The 19845-nt window shown below is 39.8% G+C and overlaps 1 protein-coding gene across 15 annotated transcripts in view; it reads left to right on the plus strand.

The window, feature by feature from the left end:
• Positions 1–19845, plus strand: part of LMO7 (LIM domain 7) — a 130959-nt gene that overhangs the window by 79477 nt on the left and 31637 nt on the right. For 7 of the 15 annotated variants that reach the window (XM_033051897.2, XM_033051899.2, XM_033051900.2 and 4 more), the window contains 11 exons: positions 6210–6240; positions 6626–6739; positions 7195–7393; positions 8530–8782; positions 9877–10164; positions 10415–10615; positions 11086–11802; positions 13332–13361; positions 16431–16548; positions 17698–17840; positions 19189–19648. In XM_033051897.2, coding sequence (XP_032907788.1) covers positions 6210–6240; positions 6626–6739; positions 7195–7393; positions 8530–8782; positions 9877–10164; positions 10415–10615; positions 11086–11802; positions 13332–13361; positions 16431–16548; positions 17698–17840; positions 19189–19648 — 2554 coding nt within the window. Of the gene's footprint in view, positions 1–687; positions 711–6209; positions 6241–6625; positions 6740–7194; positions 7394–8529; positions 8783–9221; positions 9522–9749; positions 10165–10414; positions 10616–11085; positions 11803–13331; positions 13362–16430; positions 16549–17697; positions 17841–19188; positions 19649–19845 lie in introns of those variants that run through there. The other 8 variants (XM_033051912.2, XM_033051908.2, XM_033051898.2 and 5 more) reach the window with 8 other exon arrangements.

The following is a 19845-nucleotide window of genomic DNA, read 5'->3' on the forward strand; positions in this document are numbered from 1 at the left end:
CAAGAGGCTGTGTGAGAAGACAGGCTCTGAAGCCATGGATGGTGATGGTTCCCACGGAGGGTGTTGGCTGGCTCTGTTCCCTCTCTGCCTTTCCTTTCTTGAGCATTTCTCCTCCACCCCTCAGCATCAGTAGGTGGGGGTGGAGACAGGCTGCTCATTCATCCTGCCCACGAAACTCCTTGCTGTCAGCCAGAGGTTCTGTAGGGGCACGGAGAAACGCTTTCAGCTGTCATTTTATACCTGACTCTGTGCTGCTATGATGTGAGTGGCATTGGATCCAGTGGATGTGTTGCTATGGAAAATGTGTGTGCTTTTCATAGGCAAATAGAAAGGTGTGTTTCCAAAAGCTGTTCTCTAACTGTGCAGCCATAGCCTGGCTGGTTTATTTCCAGCATTCTCCACAGTGAACTGTGGCTCTCGGGGTTGAATATCAATTTGCTATGAATCCAAGTGCTGGAGGAAGGTCCTCATGTTTCTGTACCCATGCAGCAACCACGTCTTCCACTGGAGCCTTTCTATTCTCAGCAGCACGTGGGAATTCAGTGAAATCCGATAGCAGCAATATTAATAGCAGCTGAGTAGGTGGCCAAAGAGGTTGAAATTTAGCATGAGCCCACTGCTAGTTGGACAGGCAGCGTTCATCTCCTGCACAGCAGTACCCGGCGGGGGTGCTGGAGTCCTTCAAATCCTCTGACACCTTCCTCAGAATCGTAAGTGAAGTGGGTTGGTGTAGGGCTGGAGCACCTGGAGCTCAGCAAGGAGCTGGGGAGTGGGCTTTTCTGCAGTCAACTGGTCTGCTCCTGCTCCCAGGCCAGGGTATGGCTCTTCCAAGTCCTTCAAAGAGCATCTTGGAGGTGTGACTGCTGCCTTGATGGACAGAAGCTCAAAGGGAGAGCACCAGTACTACTTTTAAAACAGTAATCTGTTCAAGTCTTGTGTTTGTGAGATCTGTAGTTCAGAGGAAGGGACAGAAAACAGGGTTGGCAGCTGTTGGGGTTTCTGAAGTATTCGTCACCAAGGGATGGGTTTGGCACTGGGCAGGGTGCATTTGTCACTGGCACATTCCTTTCTGTCAGTGGGAGTGTCTATGTTCCTTCTTTCTCCCCGTAAATGGGCTCAGATTTGTTTTATCTCTTTGGACAGGACCACATGTATTCTTGGCAGCTAACCCTCATTTTGAGGAGGAAGAATCTCTGTTCAAACTTGTTTCTTTGTTTGTTGTTGTTGTTGGTTTTTTTTTAAATCATCAATTGATAACTATATTGTAATATGTTTCTCTATGAGAAACAGATCCTTCTCTGAACAGAATGCTTTAAAATAATCTTCCAGAATTTTGCTCAGACTTTTGGTATCTTGGATGTGGTCTCCACATCCGCATTGTTCTTCCAGGAAAATAATAAAGTGAAGCATTAAAGTAGTTTTGACATCATGAGTTGCTAGTTGCTGGAATTTAATACATATTAGGATGTGGGGAAACAAAACTGTATCATGTGCCAGAAAAATAAAATCCAAACTATTGAGTTATTGTTTAAAAGTTTTGAAATAAATAAAAAAGAAATCTAGCTTCTTAAACTGCACTGCTCTTTTGTATGGAGGCACTGGGGAGATTTCAGTGGATATATTTTATAATTGGTTAAAGTCTAGTTCACGATTTCTTAAAAGTACTGTGTCCTGCTAGCTCCTCTAAGGTGTATGATTGTCCACTTTTTATATATATATATATATATATATATATATATATATATATATATATATATATATATATATATATATTTTTAAATTTCAAATGCCCCAAAATGCATTAAAACAATCCCAGCAAGCTTTCCACACGCCTTAAAAATGGGAAGCACAGAGCACCTGTCTCCCAGGGTCATCACGTGGGTGTTCTCTATACTGGTGTCTGGAGCAGAGTCTTTCTCCACCAAGCCCTCTACCCACTCCTCTGCAACAACATGTTGTCTCTGCCACAGTGCTGGTGCAATTGCTTGTACGAGCATGATCTAAAACAGACCAGCAAACTCATTTGGGGGCTGAAAATGTATATTAAGAAAAACCCACAGAAACAGGTATAGCCCTCTGGCAGCATGGAACTGCAGTGTGATTCAGGGTTGTGTTGGCATAACCATGGGGGCAGCAAACAGGAGTGGCTGGAAGAGAGAGGGAGAGCAGGAAATCCTTAAGCTAGAGCTGCTGCCAAAGCCTTTGTATTGTCAGGCCAGGGCCTTGGTGACTAATTCTGCTGTTTAACCTTGAGCAAACAGTAGAGCTGAGAATAAATTCCTTGAGCTGTGGCTCCGCGTGCTGATCTGCCGTGCCACTTTGCTTTATTCTTGTAGAGTGGTCTTCATTCGAGAAACATCAGTTGGTCCTTGCTGGCTGGAAGTGGTGTTTGTCAATATGTGTTGTGTTCAAATGTAACAGAGGTGTTTTGTCTCTGAGCATATCACGCACCAACAAGTGAGAGCTATTCCTGTCCCATTTGTCTTCCTTCTGTTTGCTCAAGGATTGACGTAGATGAGATGATTTACACAGAGGGTATTATCTCTCCACAGGTGGTTATTACACATCTCTTTTCATCACTGTTCAACTCGAATTTATGTGGTTGTACTTCACAATTACTATTATAATATCCCCCACGTGTTGTTATCTTGTGGCCTTTAGACTTCCATGCAGTGTGATTAGGAAATCTTTTCCAGGGTGGCTAATCTTGAAGTTGTATGTAAACTTTTATTAATACCACTGCCAACATTTAACGTTCACCCTTTGTGAATTAGGATTCTACTTTTACAGTTTTGAGACCTCTTTGTTAGCTGGAATTTGGTATTGAGGTTAGCATAGGTGGATTGGTGTTGCTTCTCTTTTAAGCTTCAGAATGAATGCTTAAATGCTGAGACTGTGGCAGGAGTAGCTGAAGTATTTATAATAAAAATTTTCCAGCAAGATCTTAACTGCTCTACTTAGCAGCTTTCTTTACTTAGTTCAGACATCTTGAGCAAAGTTGTATTGTTAATGAAAGGAGATATAAAAGAACCTGTGGGAAGAAAGAGAAATTAATGTTTAAAAATACACAAAATGATTTAGCAAGTAGTGTTGCATTGCCATGTGGGGAGGAACTGAATTATTTCAGCAGATTAGTTTTAAGATGCAGCCTTGGCTATGCCCTCCTGAGCAAAGCAGCAGCCCACCCAAAACCTTCTGTATAAAGGTATTCACCTATTCAAACCACAAATTGTCTCACACCAGTATTCATAAAGAATATGGTTGGCATCAACTGGGCTCTATCACAACTTAGGATGAAAACAGGAAAAAGCAGAGTTCTTTCGCAGTAACCAAATGCAATATTGACATTTATTTGCATTGATGAAGATACTTTAGCAAGTGAGCTACCCCATCAGTTCTTAAGTTAGCTGTTGTATGAGAAATGTCTCTGCAAGCAGTTGTGTGCACACTTCAGTGCTATAGACTTATGTTTAAAGTAAGGTTGTAAGTGTCCAAGAGTGTTTAAAAAACTTAAAAGCTACTTTACTGAAGTTCTTGTACTCCATCTTCTAAATGGTTTATTCAAATACACTGTGAGAAACTGAGTGTTGGAGCCCTGTGTATTTAGAGCCAGGACTGCAAAGGGGCAAAGGGGAGTTGGAGGCGAGATCAGAGGTTTGCTATTAGGTAACAGTTTGTCAGAAAAGTTGTAGGGTAATTTCTCCTCTTCCAGCAGCAAAGAATTTGCTGTGCTTGAGGTTGATGCCACTATCTTATACCCGCCTATGAACTATAGTTGTTCAGAGTTCCGCACAAGACCCCCGATGAATTATTTGCATAGATTGCACAGTAGTTACACTTTTATAACACTTCATTAAGAACTCCTGTGTAGTAGAATTATTCTATTTTGTGTTTTTATTTGCTGCAATTGAGTGAAAAGCCTTAGTGGTGGTTTTTTTGTTTTAATTTGGTACATGGATACATGCTCCTGCCAGCTAAGGGCAGAGTTTTCCACTCCTTACTGTGCTGCTGAAGTTTGGGAGCAAACTTCAGGGCATCCTTTGCAAGGGCCTTTGCTTTTATAACTGCAAACAAAAGCAGAAATTTTGCTAATAAAAGTCATTGAGGGTAAAGAATGCTAACCTTTAAAATGCTCTCCACTGGATATGAGAAGTGTAGTGTTGATGTAAGAGTAGTTTTCCATTCTCTGCTTGGGAAATCAACCAGTCTTTAGTAGCACCTTAGGTCACAGCTATGGTGTGCCCTGCAACACGGGCACTGGAAAAAAAATCAATCTATTGGAAAAAAGAGGGCAGTATTTTTTCTTCAACTAGTCTCGAGTGAATAGCAAATAGCAATGGGTTTTGGAAGGGATTAAAATGCAAACAAAAAGTGTAAATTTTTCACATTAAAGGCAGAGGGTTCTTCCTTATCTGTGGGAAAGAGGTCACTGGCTGCAAAGCCAGAAGCATCTCTGGCATGAAATACTAAGGAAGCTGCAGGCAAGAACTGTGCAGGTCAGACCCATCTCAGGACTTTGTGTTCCTGATAGCCTTGATTTCTTTATAATGTGGGGATGGGCAAGACAATTAGAGCCACTGAGTGGGAGTGGGTGCTCTCAGAGTAAGAAGAAACAGGAGGAGGGAAGGGATGGTCTGTGTCCCTGATGGCTGTCACGTCTCATTGCTATTCCGTTTCCATGAAGAATGACGCTTAGGCTCACCAGGCCCTGTCCTCATTACATTAGCTCGTAACTGTTTCCTGAATGGTTTATTCTCTTTTTTTTTCTCCTGTAACCTTTGTCTAGTGGGTTCCTAGACAGACAGAAACAGGATAAGTACCTTAACACATTTGGTCTGGCATGTTAGGCAGCTCTGAATGGGTGTATCTGCTGCTGTATGTGAAGTCTCTGCTTTTCTCTTTGAACAACACAGTGCTGTGTGTGAAGCAGCTGAACCAGCTCCAAACCAACATCTGGGGCAGGTGAAGAGATGTTTTGGTGTATTTAAGCCATTTGCTCTTCCATAACTGCTGCGCTGCAGGCAGCAGTGTTGTTCAACCACTGCAGTTCAGCTGTGAATATTTACACCTGGGGACTAGAAAGTTTTTGGAGCCTCCCATTCAAGATGTTTCTTCTTCTTGCTTGTAAAATTAGCAGGTGGGGAACAGGACCACTATGAGTGTCCATTGGCATACTTCCAAGGTGTGCTACAGACTGGGTATATATATGTGTATATATATATATGTCAGTTCCCTAATGTTAATGATTGCATATATATTTAATATTTTTTGAAAAACATGTCTTTGTATAAAAAACCCCAAACCCATCCTTTCAGCCCTACATCATCTCTCTCGAGATGTCCCAATTTCAGTTTCTCATTTTTTGGCTCGAAAACTTTACTCTTGGATAAAGTGTTTTCTGTTGCCTAAGGCAAATACTTTAGAAAACAATACAATCGGGAAAAGTTACAACTGAATGTCCTTTCATATGGAATTGAAAATTTGAGATTATTCAGGCAGGAAAAGAGAAGACTCAAGGGAGATCTTGTAGTAGCCTTCCAGCAGCTAAAGTGAGCCTACAATAAATCTTGAGAGGGACTTTTTACAGGGACATGTAGTGATAGGACCAACGGGGAATGACTGAACTGAGAGGGTTGGTGTAGAGAGGTTATTGGGAAGAAATTCTCCACCCTAAGGGTGGAGAGGCACTGCCATGGATTGTCCTGACAAGTGGTGGATGCCCCGTCCCTATAAGGGTTCCAAAGCCAGGCTGGATGGGGCTTTCACCAACGTGGAAGGTGTCCCTGCCCATGGCAGAGGGGTTGGAAGTAGATGATATTTAAGGGCTCTTCCAACCCAAACCATTTTATGAGTCTGTGATCTCCCTGGCTAATAGAGGCTTGTTTTCTACTTCTATTTTGTTGGTAACTAAATGAGAGATAATTAAAAATGCTCAGAGCCTGTGTACCTCTCAAAACAGAAACTGTAATAGATTGGCTAGCTTCTCACTTTACATGTAACAATTGAATTAGTACAGAGTTATGATTGTGTTTATAGTGAAATACTTCTTATTTCTTTTGGAGCAATCATAGTTGCATATTTTAGACTGACTGATAAAAATTTAGATTAACTTGAAACTTTTTACATCTTGAATAATAATTCAATTTTAAGTCAGCAATTTTAAAACGTTTTGTTTTCTTTTCTTTTTCTCATTCTCTGCCCTACTTCAGACCAGAGGAAACCAACAGAAGAGTGAAAAATGTAAGACAGTTGCATGTTAATTATGATTAATTATTTTTAAATGCTTCTGTTTATGGTATTATCATATTTACCTTATTCTTCAAGTGTTCATTTATCTGATGCAGATTAATACCATTTTGCAATGATCTCTGTGCAGCTTACTTTCCCAAATCATTGTTATAATTGAATAATGGTACTTACATCTGCTTACATGAAATATATGAGATGCATCATGACACTCTTTAATTGGTTTTGGTGGCAATCATAACTTATACTATATGCAAGATTTTGCAGTTCGTTGTGGAAACCTCTCTAACAGCGCGCTGAAATTCTTTTACACTGGCACATGGCATGAGAAGAAAGTAATTAAGTTTGTATACAGGTTTTATTTTCTGTTTGTTTTTAGGTTTTAATTACATTATACTGGCTTGGGAGAAAAGCTCAAAGTGACCCTGATTATAATGGTCCGTACCTCAATCTTAAAGCATTTGAGAAGTTATTAGGGCAAGCATTGACTAAGGTAAGAAATCCAAAAAGAAAACTAAGCAAATAACCTGAAGTTTATAGTTTGCTATACAGCAGCAATTCTAAACAGTCTCTTGGGGATTTAATTTTCTTTTTAGTTTGGAGAACATAGTAATTTATTTTATTTCTTTTGCTTGCTATCAAGTTCCATGTGAAAAGAATGATTTTATCTTACATTGGGTCTTCTGCTACCCATATGAATTTTAGAATCCATCTGCTCTAATTGATGTGGTAGATTGTGAAGAGCTCTATTTCAATCCTCTTTGACTGAGATGAAAGAAATTTAAGACCTTTCATCAAGTCTTCTGTTCAAGTGTTTTATGTGTTGTGTATGTGTTTTAGGGTTTTGCTGTAGTCTTTGTTGAAGTTTGTTTTTGAATTCAAAATGCTCATGAGTAGCATTTGCGCCCTAAATTACTGAAGACAACCTTTCAAAACCTACTCTTGTAGGCACTTGAAGAGTCCAGCCAGCCAAGCAGGAGTGGCAGAGATAGTGGGTACGGCGATATTTGGTACGTTGACCGGGGAGAGCCCTTTTCATCTGCAGCTACTCATAAAAGAGACGATTCCTTTGATAGCTTGGACTCTTTTGGTTCAAGATCCTGTACAAGCTTTTCATCAGATATAACCTTGAAAGGTGGCAGTGAAGGTATGTTTTCTTCTCTAAAATCTTTTGTTGACATGTATCTTATGAGTGTGGGAGAAGACAATATATGGACCTGGTATTTGTATATCTAGTATTTAAACCAGCTTGAAAGTAAATTCTAGTTTTGCAACTGCTGCAGTTGTATTTTGCTTAAGCAAATATTGGCCTCTAACAGTTGGTAGAAAAAAAAGGACTCTCACACAGATCTTCCTAGGTAGGTTGTTGAAACTCTTACTCTCACAGACACATTAGGGTGTGTGTATGTCCAGGGAATATTCCCAGAGTTCTGTAAGAGAAATTGCTAGAAATTAACTCTGGATTATTACCTAAAATTCACAATTTGCAAAAATTTCTTGCCTTGCTCTTCGGGTAGCTGTGTCAAACTGCTATGTCTTTACTTCATTTGTGAATATTCAGTAAGGTTTTTCCCACCTGGGTTAAATACTGAATAGTATTTTTTACTTTTAGTAGTTTGTCAAGAAAATAAAGGTAACAATAGGATAGTGACATTGGATACCTAAAGCAGCACTCTAGCCTGTATTTCTCTGCTGGTTTTAAAGTTCAGTGCCAACTTGTGGTCTAAAGTCCCAAAGATTGTGAGGTTTTGGATTTTGTTTCATGTCAATAACAAAATCATTGAGCAGAGGCTCCGTGGAGCATTGCTGATCTGTGCAAGGCAACATTTAACCATGTTATATATGTGACGTACTCTGGGCTTCTACTGGATGTTAATCTGGTGAGATGAGCACATTGCTATAGTATTTGCTGTTAACTTGTCTTTGTTAGTAAATTTATCTTGCGGATACTATTTAATTAAAAAATTTCAGTGCTGTTTTTTGTCTTCAGTCTGGAGGCCAGCACTTTGTTCCCTACAGGGAGCAGTGATAATGAAAGAATGGAACAAATGCAGGAGGATCATGCAAACCAAATTGAGTTTAATGGCTTTTATCACAGCTTTTCCACAGACTTCTAAAAATACCTCTCCTACTATCCTGTCAGTAGCTCAGCAAATTTGCAGCTAAAACATCTCAAATACAGAGATAAATTGATTTTAAAAGATTTTGATCCAAGTTTTAGCTACAAACACATGTATAAAGAATGATTGTTTGTATCCTCCCTTTTTTCCCCTTTCCTCTAAGGTTGCGACAGTGACACAGACTTGGAACTGCCTTCCAAAATGCATGACTCCCATAAAGACGACAGGTCTTACCGTAGGATTTCTGTGATTGAACCAAAACCCGCCACTGACTTCAATCGTTTCTTACCCAACAAAAACAAGCAGACAGCATATGTGCCAGCACCTCTAAGGAAGAGGAGGACAGAGAGGAATGAGGATAACAGGAGGAGCTGGGCAAGTCCTGTTTTCACTGAATCAGATGGAACGTTTTCAAGGTACTGGTGTGTGGTCTTAGTAAATGGGCTTTGATTTAGAATTTTTAAAATAAGTTACTTCTTTATTAGTTAAAGAAAAGCTGTTCTTGCTGCAATAAAAAGTCAAGTATTTGATTTTCCGTATTTTATCGAGGGGGACATTTTGGTGTGGTTGTGTGGTTTGGTTTTTGGTTCTGGTTTCTTACATTGTTTTTTGATGTTTGAGTAATGTTTTGAAGCTGGCCAGACTCCAGATGTATTTAAGTGGTCCTAAATGCAAGTTCTTGAGAGATAGACCTACGGTTTTAGTTGCCTACTAAAGCTTCCTAAATATAGTGACGAATTTCAGTTGTCCAACTTCTTGATGCATACGGATGAGATTAGTGGGCAGTTCTTGAGTTTCACCATTACCTTCGTGACTTCACTGTATTCATTCTATTCCTGTTTTGGTCAACCTCAGTGGACGTGAAACGAATCCTGTAGCTTCCTGCAAAAATAGCAGAGCAGAGTGTGGGCTTACAAATCCAGCTTCCCTCCAGATCATCTATGAGTATGACAGTGGCTCTGATTCAGAAGATGAAAGAAGGCTGCCCGACCTTGTTTTGGATGACTTAGCAAATCGTAGATTTCTAGTGAAAAAGAGCCCTGTAAGCTCTGCTGCACCTGGACATCATTTCATGTTGCGCAATGACTCTCCTAAATCTTGCTCGCAAGAAAGTTATCCAGCTGGTCCACTAGCTGCAATGCTTGAACCACTGAGGTCAGAGATACTAATCCAAGATCCAGTAACTATTGCGTTACCTAAATCGCAACCCTTTAATAACTCCATAAAGTTAGTCTTCTAATCGGCATTTTAACACAGCTGATAATTTGATACGCTTTTTCTGTCAAATTTTGTATTTCTGTTGGAGGAGATAGGATGCTGACATAACCATTTAACTTTTTAATTTTTTTTATTTGATATATCTTCTTATTTCTGGTGCTGCAGTGATGAAATTGAGAACTAATATGCTTCATTCACAAGGCTGAGCTCCTGAGCCAAAAAGCATGTCTTTTTGCATTCCTTATGTCAAGTTGCTCCTAAAATATCTTAACCGGTTGGATATTTTGAACAGTAACCAGAGGAGGCAGAGGCAGTTGGATACTAAAGAGGAAAACAAACCAAGAGTTAACAATCCTTCACAATTATCTGGGTATTTTGATGAGGACGAGGAAGAAGTAGGCATCCCAAACATTGAAAAAGATGATCTTTATTTTCGCAAGCTAAGTTCTTCAGCGCCAAATACAGTTGTTGCTTTTGACAAATTTCTTCCTAAATTTTGGACTCCAGAGGAAGAATTGCTATGGAAAAAAATCAAGAAATCCTCTTTCAAACCCTGGTATAAAGAGATTCAAGGGTTCAGGTGCGTTTTTATGCATGCCTGTTTCTGTCCTGTGTACAAAACCTAAATAAAGTGTAGTTCTATGACTTTGAATTTTTTTATTTTCATTGCCAGTGTAGCAGCAGGATATCTTTTTTTTTAATAATTGAAATATTATCTTTGTTATACTGTTGAACCTGTTGCACTGTTGCCACTGTGCATTTTACTCAATGAGTACACTTCATAGTTTTTTTTTCTTTCTCCTCTGCTCATTCTTTGTGCTGCTGCACAGTAGAAAGAGATCAGATTCTGAGGATGAGGAATTTGCTTACAAACAAAGCTGTACCATTGTTGCTAATCAACCAAGACCAAGTTTTGACTGGAACAGTAGCTGCAGAAGGGATCAGAATTATAAGCCAACTGCTGAATATGTGGGAAGCTCATTGTCACAGATTGCAGAAGGAAAAATCTTGGAGTCTTCTGATCAGCCCAGGTTGATACTGCTGCATGAGCTGTTCTCTTGATGCATCAAAAAGAAATGGCTGGATATGCAACAGCTAAATGAAATTAAACCACATCCCATGATGTTGTGCTTTTTTGGTTATTACTGTTTTGCTGGTTTGTTGGTTTTTTTTTTTTTTTTTCTCTTTTAAATATAGCCATAAGTTGCTGGCCTTCTGAAACCTGTAAATGCGAAAGTGTAACAAGCTGCATAGGGCTACTGGCTTTGTGTGTGAGCATGTAAGTGTGATGTTTCTGAGCAAGTTAGGATGCCGGGATACCTTTGCATTGGTTGGCGTGTGCTGCGCTACGGTCAGTGGTGGTGAATGCCAAGTGGTGTCGTCATTCTGCTTGGGATACTGCAAGTCTAAACCAAATGTATATTGCAATACGTTGTGATCTGCTTGTCTCTTGCTAGTTAATGATATTTTTACTTCCCTCCTTTTGTTTTATATGCTTCAGTCAGTTTTCGTTACTTCAGGCTCTGCAAAAATACACTGACTACATGTCTTCTGAAATGGAGACCAGAATTGATCCTACTTCTGGCCCTAGGCTCATAACATGTAGAAAGAATGTTTCCTTTATACCAGGAGGCAAGCAAGGAGATGAGGAAAATGGATATCTATATCCAGATTTGGAAAATGATGATTTGTTCGTTCGGAAAACTGGGGCTTTCCATGTGAATCAAGTTGTTCTTCAAGATCCCCGGTATTTAAAGAAATTCTCTGAGCAGGAACCTCCTTTAGAGGGTGAGATAATTCTGCAACCCAGAGAGGGCCAAACTGTGATTCCAGATTTGGAAAAGGATGACATGATTTTTCGTAAAGTCCTCTCTCAAAAAAAAGAGGTGCCTTTATCAGGTGCTCCTGACAAGTATCACCCAGCACTGTTTCCTGATCCATGGAGTCTTCCAGAAGAGATCCGGTCCAAATTTCTATGTTTACTTGAAAAAAATGCGATACCAGAGGAAAGGAAGAGCAATGGCCGAGTGCTGTCACCGTCTTTACGCCATAAGAAGGACGATATGCTGACCCGCAAGATTGAATCTTGGAAAGTGGGAAGCAACATCCAGCCAGTAAATTTTATCCCAGGTCCATGCAGTGAAGAAGACTGGAAGAAGTGGGAAGCAATCAGGGAGGCCAGCAAAGTTAGACACAAGAAACGGCAGATGGTGGAGAGGTCAGGTTGTGTCCTGCACAGATTGAGTGCTCTTGAACCCTTCCCATTCCAAAAAGCATCATCCTGTGCTGAACCATTCATAGAGTGCCAGTCTGCTGTTTGTTCGTGTCGTCCTTGAACAAGCTTTTTATTTGCTTTGAGTAGAAGCTCATGACTGCAATACCATATTTTCAACAAAAAGTTATGAAGTTTTCTAGTTTTAGGCTGCCACTTTGGAGAAAATGTTATCATTCCTTCATACTCCAAGTTCTGCATTAGTTTCTTTCCATGGTTGAACAGGAATAGTTATTATTCAAAAGACTGTGGAGGCTAGAAATATTTTCTTTTATTCTACATGATAATAGGTAAAAACATTTCTGAAGCACGGGAATGCTTTAAAGACAGATTCTGAATATGCAAAATTCTGCAAATTCTAATATTTTTGCTTGCACCTAAGTTTAAAAATGCTTGTAAGCTGTCCTGTTCTGAGATGACTAGATGAGGTGAAAAAAAACCAGTGTTTTGCCTGCCCAAAGTCAAGGTGCATGCAATTTGTGTGTCTATGTAATATTAAAGTCCACTGTGGCATATTTTATCCTGCCAACACTATCCCCCTACTTTCATACAGTCTCAATTCATTCTTTCCTCTAATTCTTTCCTGGTATCCTCAAAATTTGTCTTGTCTGACTGGATACTGTTTCTTAAGTACTTCCTATTTCTCCTTTGAATTTTGTATTTACTGGGGAAGAATGGGGTTCCAAATGTTTACTTAGCTCTGAAAATACGGCATTGCAAGTTGCAGATCTACCAGCTGTGCATCATTACTTTGTGACTAAGACACTTCTGTGTTCCAGTTGATATTTTGATGTTGCTGCATTTAGTTTTTCAGCTTAATACTGTTAACAAAGTTCGAGCTTCACTGAGAAATATTTCTGAAGTGCTTGGAAATATTGCATGTTTTAAAAATTCATTCAGTATAATTAAATGGCTGCATTATAAAATACTCATATTCAAGAATACTAAAAATCCTCTTGAATTGCCCTGGATTAGTTGTGTTCAAGGATTAATGTACTAAACTTCCTAGATAGGTCTTTTATTCTGGTACACACCAAGTATTACTTTCAGTTAGTATCAGAAATGGTTAAGTAACAAGAAAACAACCTCTGTAAGCCACGCTTTTTGTTGGGACTCAAGCTGGCATTAATTTTAATTTCTTGAAACGAGTCTCTTTTGAGCATAATGCTGGCAGCATTGGAATAAGTGGTGCAGAAATAAGACAAGGCTCTATTTGTGCAGTATTGCTAAATGAAAAGTGCTGGAAACTTGCAGGCAGTCTTGTTCTGACAATTCTGCCCAACTTTGCCCATCATGGAAGTCCTGGTGTGTTTTTTGGCTGGTGTCCAATTCCTTATGTGCTGTTCCATGCTGGCTGGTTCCCAAGCTTTCAGTTTCCCCATCACTTAGTGAGAGTGCTGGTCTACTAATGGTGTTAATGTTGTTATCAATATCAAGGCACTGAATCTTTTCTTTTTTGGTTTCTGATTTCTCAGACTGTTTCAAAAGCTTTCTGATGAGCAAGGGTAAGTTTAATAAAAGCTTGGATGACCGTAATGCTGTTTTTTTGACCTCTTTTCATCTTTATGCATGCACAGTAGCTAAAAACTCACGCTGAAAACTTGTGCATGATGCTTTGTTGTTCTGTTCTTTGCAATTTGCGTAATGAATGTAAGAGATAAAAGCTGTGTATATGGCAAAAGTTCTCTCTCGTGTATTCAAGTTATGGTTATCAGGCACTTCGTAAATCAGCTGTAATGTTTTATTCCCACTGAAGTGAAAAATGTGTTGTTCTGTATTTAAACTAGACTTTAAAACATTGAAAAAGTGTGAAGGAATATTAACAAATATTTTATTTTGAAGGCTGTACAGCTAGAATCTGAAAATAATTAACAGCAGTGGTATTTATCATGGGATTGGTGAATGGCCTGGGGTTATTTTATATCTTCTAGGTTATTGAGTGCTTGGTGGTTAGCTTATAGATTTGTGTCATGGAAACTTAGATGTTGTTTGCAATGAACTGTGTCTCAAAGAGAAATAATTTTTCCACTTTTTGTGTGATGGCATATTAAGTATTTGAGAATGCATGGTGTTCTAATGATTTACAGTAATTTCACGAATACAAGCCGCACTGAGTATAAGCTGCATCGCTGGGTGGTGGCAAACATTTCGTTCTTTGTCCATAAATAAGCCGCACCTGAGTATAAGCCGCTCTGTCATTCGCAGCAAGGACCCACATGCAACAAAGTTGCCAAATAGTAACAGAATCACGGCAGGGCGGGGCTTACTGGCTCGGCTCAGGCTATGAAGGCTTGGCCTGCTTGGGGCTGCCGACGGGGCCAGGTGGCCCAGCCCGGCGCTGTCGCTCAGCGGGGCCGCTCGGGGCCGGCCGCCGCCTCTGGGCTCACTTGCCCTGGCCTGGCACTGCCCCGTGGCGGCAGGCAGGGACGGAGCCCCCCCCGCTCCCGCGGCGGTGGAGGCTGGTGGGGACGGAGCCCCCCACCGCCTCCCCGAGCCGCAACCATGGCGGCGCATGGCCCCCGCCTCCTCCCCGAGCCGCGGCGATGGCGGCACGGGGCCCCTCCCGTCTCTCCCCCGGGCTGCGGCAGAGGAGGGAAGGACAGAGATCTCCCTCCTCTCTCCCCGCCCTCCCTGCTACCTGCAGGCAGCCAGGCTCCACCCGCGGCGCAACAGAGTAACCAATTTGTAACAATTGCGAAATGCCGGCTTTTACTGGCACGTGCTCAGCTCGGCACTCTGGCTGGCACTTCCGGGGTTGTAAATGTCAGAAAATTATTCACATATTAGCTGCTCCTGAGTATAAGCCACATGTCCGGTGTAGGAGCAAAATTTTAGTCAAAATGGTGCGGCTTGTATTTGTTAAATTACTGTATTTTAAATTTAAATTTATTTAATTGTTTGTTTGCGTCTCTATTTTTTACCCTGAGCCAAACCTGTTAAATGACTAAACGTTTCCAGAGTGCGAAATGTTAGGAGAGGCAGACTCAGAAGACTCAAGTCACTAGTTAGGTTTTTAGTTTAGACTAAAATTAAAGCTAAGGTCCAGTTCCATAGTATGAATATACTTTTGCTTAGGTTATATTTTATTTAGGTCGAGATTTTCGTGTTTTGTTGCAGGCAGATGTAGTAACTCAAGAGAAAGGAGTGGAAACTGTAGTTGTGTAAGTTTTCTTGAACTCATCTGGTACAAATTTGATACAACCTTACGTATTATTTGGTTACCTGAAAACAGTTCTATTTGTGATATAATGTAAGCATAAAAAAGGAGGAAAAGAACTGTACAAGAAAAGAGTTTCTGAAATAGCAACCAGGTGATTTTTGCTGAGTTTGGCACTCTTCTCATTCAGAAAATAGATAAGAGGACAGATAGGATGAGTTAATGCCCAAGCCTTTATTTCTAGAGGCCAGAGGCCAGTCTTATGTTACCAATGAAAGTGAGTTCAGCCTCTTGGGAGGAAGTGAGAGTCTGGTTTGTTAGTTCAGAGATCTCTTGGAATGCAACAGATTAGAGCAAGGCTCTGTGCTGGATTTGTTTTGGGTTTTATCTGATTTTTCCATCATATCAGAGAGGTGCCTCATTTTCAAGTCCTGTTAGAACTCAGTTACATCCCTCTATAACTCATACTTTGGATAAATGCATACAAAGCTATTTTTAATACTAAGAAACAAAAAAACAAAAACCAACAAAACCCAAGCAGCAGAAACCTAACTTTCCCTTTGTATTACACCATTAGACCTTATGATGAAACACCTACATTCTGTTTACTGTCTCAGAGCCTTGTGGTCAAATCTCATCAGGAGGCTTGTCCTATACCTAAACTAAATGTCCTGTTATGTTTATCACTGTAGTGTGAAAGAATAAAGGAAAAAATAGCATGTGGTGGGGGAAAGCATGAAAGGTGAGCTTTGAGGAATTTAGGTTAAAGGGAGCTAGCAAGTAGGAGATCCTGGGGGAAGCTGTGGCCATGTTGAAGAAGGAAGGTGGCTGTTAGCCATCCCAACTTGAACAGAAAGCATCTCAGAGGCTTGGGGAGGATCAGCATAGGCTAGTGGGCCTGTGACATCCGTGAACTGAGCATTTAGCAATGAGTGACTCTTAATCTTTTGGAAATGCGCATCAATAAGAGATTTGATTCTGTGATTAGCCTAAGGAAGGAAAGAACAGGAGGTGATACTGGGGCTGTTACAGGAGAGAAGTCAAAGGATGGGAGTTTGGATTTGGGGATAGGGGATGCCTTTTGGGTCAAAGAAAGGAACAATATCAATAAAGAGCATAACAAATTAAAACAGAGGTAGCAGTGTTCTATGAGGAGCTCAATGTGAACAATCAGCATGGAGATGTACATGGCTGCTTATTCCCTTAACCTGATTTTATTTGCTCAAATACTCAACTAATGACTTGTGTATTGGCACTACAGCACATCCCAGTCTCTCATTCAGCTGCCAATGTGTTTCCTGCTCCATTCAAAATAACACTCATGAGCATTCAGTTGTACTAATATAAATCTCTCTCTCTCTGAAGGTTCCATGCATGTAAATGAAGGATGTTGTAAAGTTCTCTTTTCCCTTTCTAGGAGTAAATCTTTGAATGATGTCAGTGCAGAGGAGCTGCAGTCTCTGCGCAGAATCCGTTATGAAGAGCTGCAGAAGATAAAAGAGCAACTACAAGAACAAGATCTAAAGTGGCAAGAAGTAAGGACTCCTTTTCACCTGTCCTTGTGGGTCCTGCTTGAAGGGCTGGGTGTCCCCTGCCTTCAGTGTCCCTAGTAAACAAGCTTTGGCATATGTGCAGCAATTCATGCGGCTGTCTTCTGAAACAATTCATCTCATGCAGCTACTAGAGTTTGTGGGGATGCCTGTTTTAGTGCAGAAATGAAATTATTTTACATATCATCCTAAGTTTCTGATAAATATTTTAGGACAGGACTTGTATGTATTGTAGCAAAGCCTTCAGGCATGATTTCTGTGGATGTAAAGAGAAGTTAGGGCATGGTTTCTTGTGTTATCTGCAATTTTTGAATACTTCTTTTGGAGAAATGATTGGAATGTCTGAGTATTTGGTCCTCTAGGAGAAAGGAGAAGAAATAATACTTCCTTGTGCAAATTCTTGAGGCTTCTATCCCCTAATAATTCTGTCTTAAATCCAGCTTGTAAACTGTATGGTAGCTTTGCACAGCATCATAAGCATATCTAAAGACTTTTCAATTTATTAAAATCTCTGTTTGACAATGAGTATCCACAAGCAGCTGAAATTAAAACGAAGCACCAAACAAGTAGTTCATAGTTGTTTGTTTAATGCATCTCAGTTCTAATATTCAGTACTTTCCTTAACTCAATTCTGGTATTTCATGGACAATATTACGGTTTTACAGAAATGAAGAAACTACAGAAATACCTGTTTTCAATTTAGAATTCAAGGCATATTTATTCTCAAGCTAGTGTATCAGTCTAACATAGCAGTGATTTGTAAAAAATAATGATATCCCTAACTCTAAAGCCCTCAACAAAGAAATACAGATGGCATTTGCATTAGTTTTCAATTATGTGTGATTGGGTGAAGTATTTAGAATAAAATTGAAAATGTTAAAGGGGTTAAAAAATGGGCCAAGTAGCATATAGTCCAATAATTACAATTGTTAGCTTAAGGAGGCAGTGAGCCTGCAACCCTAACTAGAACATGACAACCCCTTTGTCATTTAGGGGAAAGGTACATGAAAATGTAGCTGTGATGCAGACATGCAAATAAAATCAGGGCAATAAATAGCATGTAATGGAATCCCTCTGTAAGTCTATGAAGCCTTGAGAAAATCTGGTGGTATACATTCATGTTATTCTAAATAGGATCTAGCAAAATGGAAGAGTCGTAGAAAGAGTTACACTTCAGAACTGCAAAAGAAAAAGGAAGAGAGAGAAGAAATTGAAAGGAGAGCCTCTGAGGTGTCTGGAAGCAGTACCAAGTCACTGAAAGAAATGCAGCAGGAGAGGTAATGGTCCTAATGGGAGTATTATGTTTAAGCATTTAAATCTGAGCATTTTTATTCCTTTGGATTTTTGAGCCACTTTTACCAGCAAGTTGCAATTGATTCTGCAGAGATCTTGACAATTTTAGTTACAAAATAAAATGTAAAAATCTAGGCAATTGAAGGACTGAATATTGTTTTCCAATGCACTGTTTGCACAGAATGTTAAACAGTTTTCTCTATAACTGATATTTTACTCTGCTAACCATAAAAAAAAAGTATTGAGAAGTCAACATTTGCATTCTCTTTAAATTAGTTAAAACAATAGCACTGATCTGGAGAGTTGCCTTTTTTACTCATGGATAAAGTTAACTATTTCTCTTCCTTCTGCCACTGCATTTGCTATATCTTTAACCACTGTGGAGAACTGCAGCCAGAATTTTAATGTATGTCACAGAGCTGTAAACTTTTACTTGATTTCCCCTTCATCCCTAATTTTTCCTCTTGGTGTTTACTTTCTGAAGAGTTAAAAGTGTGAACAACACAGTACCATTTCTAGTGGTGACAGTTTTGTTTATTTATTTATTTATTTCAAATGCACATATGGCTCAGCTGAAGGTAATTTGCACATGACATGTATTCATAAAATAAATAATTCTAATATTTTTGATTTCTTTAATTTTTTACCTATTTGTGAGGAAAAAAATTTGTTGCTTGGATAAAGTATGAATTCTAATTGTACTGAATGTTCAGTATCGATGAGACTCTTATAACTGATGTATTAGATTATCCTTGTAGTGGTTGTTCATTTATGACAAAGGAATTAATAATTAAAATAATTATCAATAATAATGGAATAATTATCAATAATAATTAAAATAATAATCAGCTGAATTTCAGGGCACCGTCTTATTTAGGTATCTAAAATTCAATATAGCATTTTCATAGAGCAGAAACATCAAGCACAGTTATACAGTTCAGGCAGTGTTATGGGGCTATCTTATTCCTCTTTTTTCCTAAATAAATCTGAATTTCTGAGCATGTGTAACTCAAATGTATGTGTATTTAGATAATTTATAGCTATGTGTAGCTGTGTCATTTTTTTGACAAAGGTTTCTGTCATGGTGGCAGCCTGATAATGTGATAGTAGTATGTCTGAGTATTATGGGAGTGCTGAATGGGGAGGAGGTGGAAGAAGAAAGATTTAAAAATATATGAAAATACTAATATATTTAAATTATGCTATTCATTTTCATTTACTGGAGATGTATTATTTGGCTTATGCTCTGCCTTAAACATTTGCTAGTTGAAAGACTTTAGGCCTGCCTGTTTGTTGGGCCGCTTGGTACTTTAACCGGCTCTATTCCCATAGGGAGGAGAGAGATCAAGACTCCTATGAACAGCAGAAACAGGAGCACAACTGGGCGTATTCATTGAACGATGATGTGTTCAGTGAAGAAAAAGCACCTTCCACAGCCACAAAAGATTGGTCAGCAGCCAAAGATTACCGTTTGGAAGAAGACACTTCGTACAGCACTAAGGACAGCAGAAGTGTGTACGGCACACAGCCACCCAAGGAGAGCCTGCTGGAGAGCTCGGCTGCGCGCGGAACTCCTGCCCCATCGGAGAGCCTGGCGCAGGAGCGGGAGCAGAGCCCGGCTCTTTTGTCCACTCGCTACTCAGGGAATGCTCAAACTGGGTCAGCTCAGGTTTCAGCTTCTCTCCCGAGAACTTACCAGAAAACTGATACCTCCAGGTTAACATCTGTGGTTACACCAAGACCTTTTGGTGTCCACTCAAGAGGAATCTCGTCACTTCCACGGTCGTTCACGGTAAAATTCCGCTTATTTCCTGAAGTTTGTAAATGTGGGCTCTTCAATAGCCGAGGGAACAATGTTTTAGTTTTGTTTAAAAAGTGACTCCTGTGTGATGAAGGAGCAGGCAGTTCTGTCATGGCTTTAGATGTTTACTTGTGTTTCTGTGCTTAAACACACTCCTAGAAGTAAAGCTGGTATCTGTATTTGGTATT

This window comes from Catharus ustulatus, chromosome 2, assembly GCF_009819885.2.
Source record: "Catharus ustulatus isolate bCatUst1 chromosome 2, bCatUst1.pri.v2, whole genome shotgun sequence".
Lineage (NCBI taxonomy): Eukaryota > Metazoa > Chordata > Aves > Passeriformes > Turdidae > Catharus > Catharus ustulatus.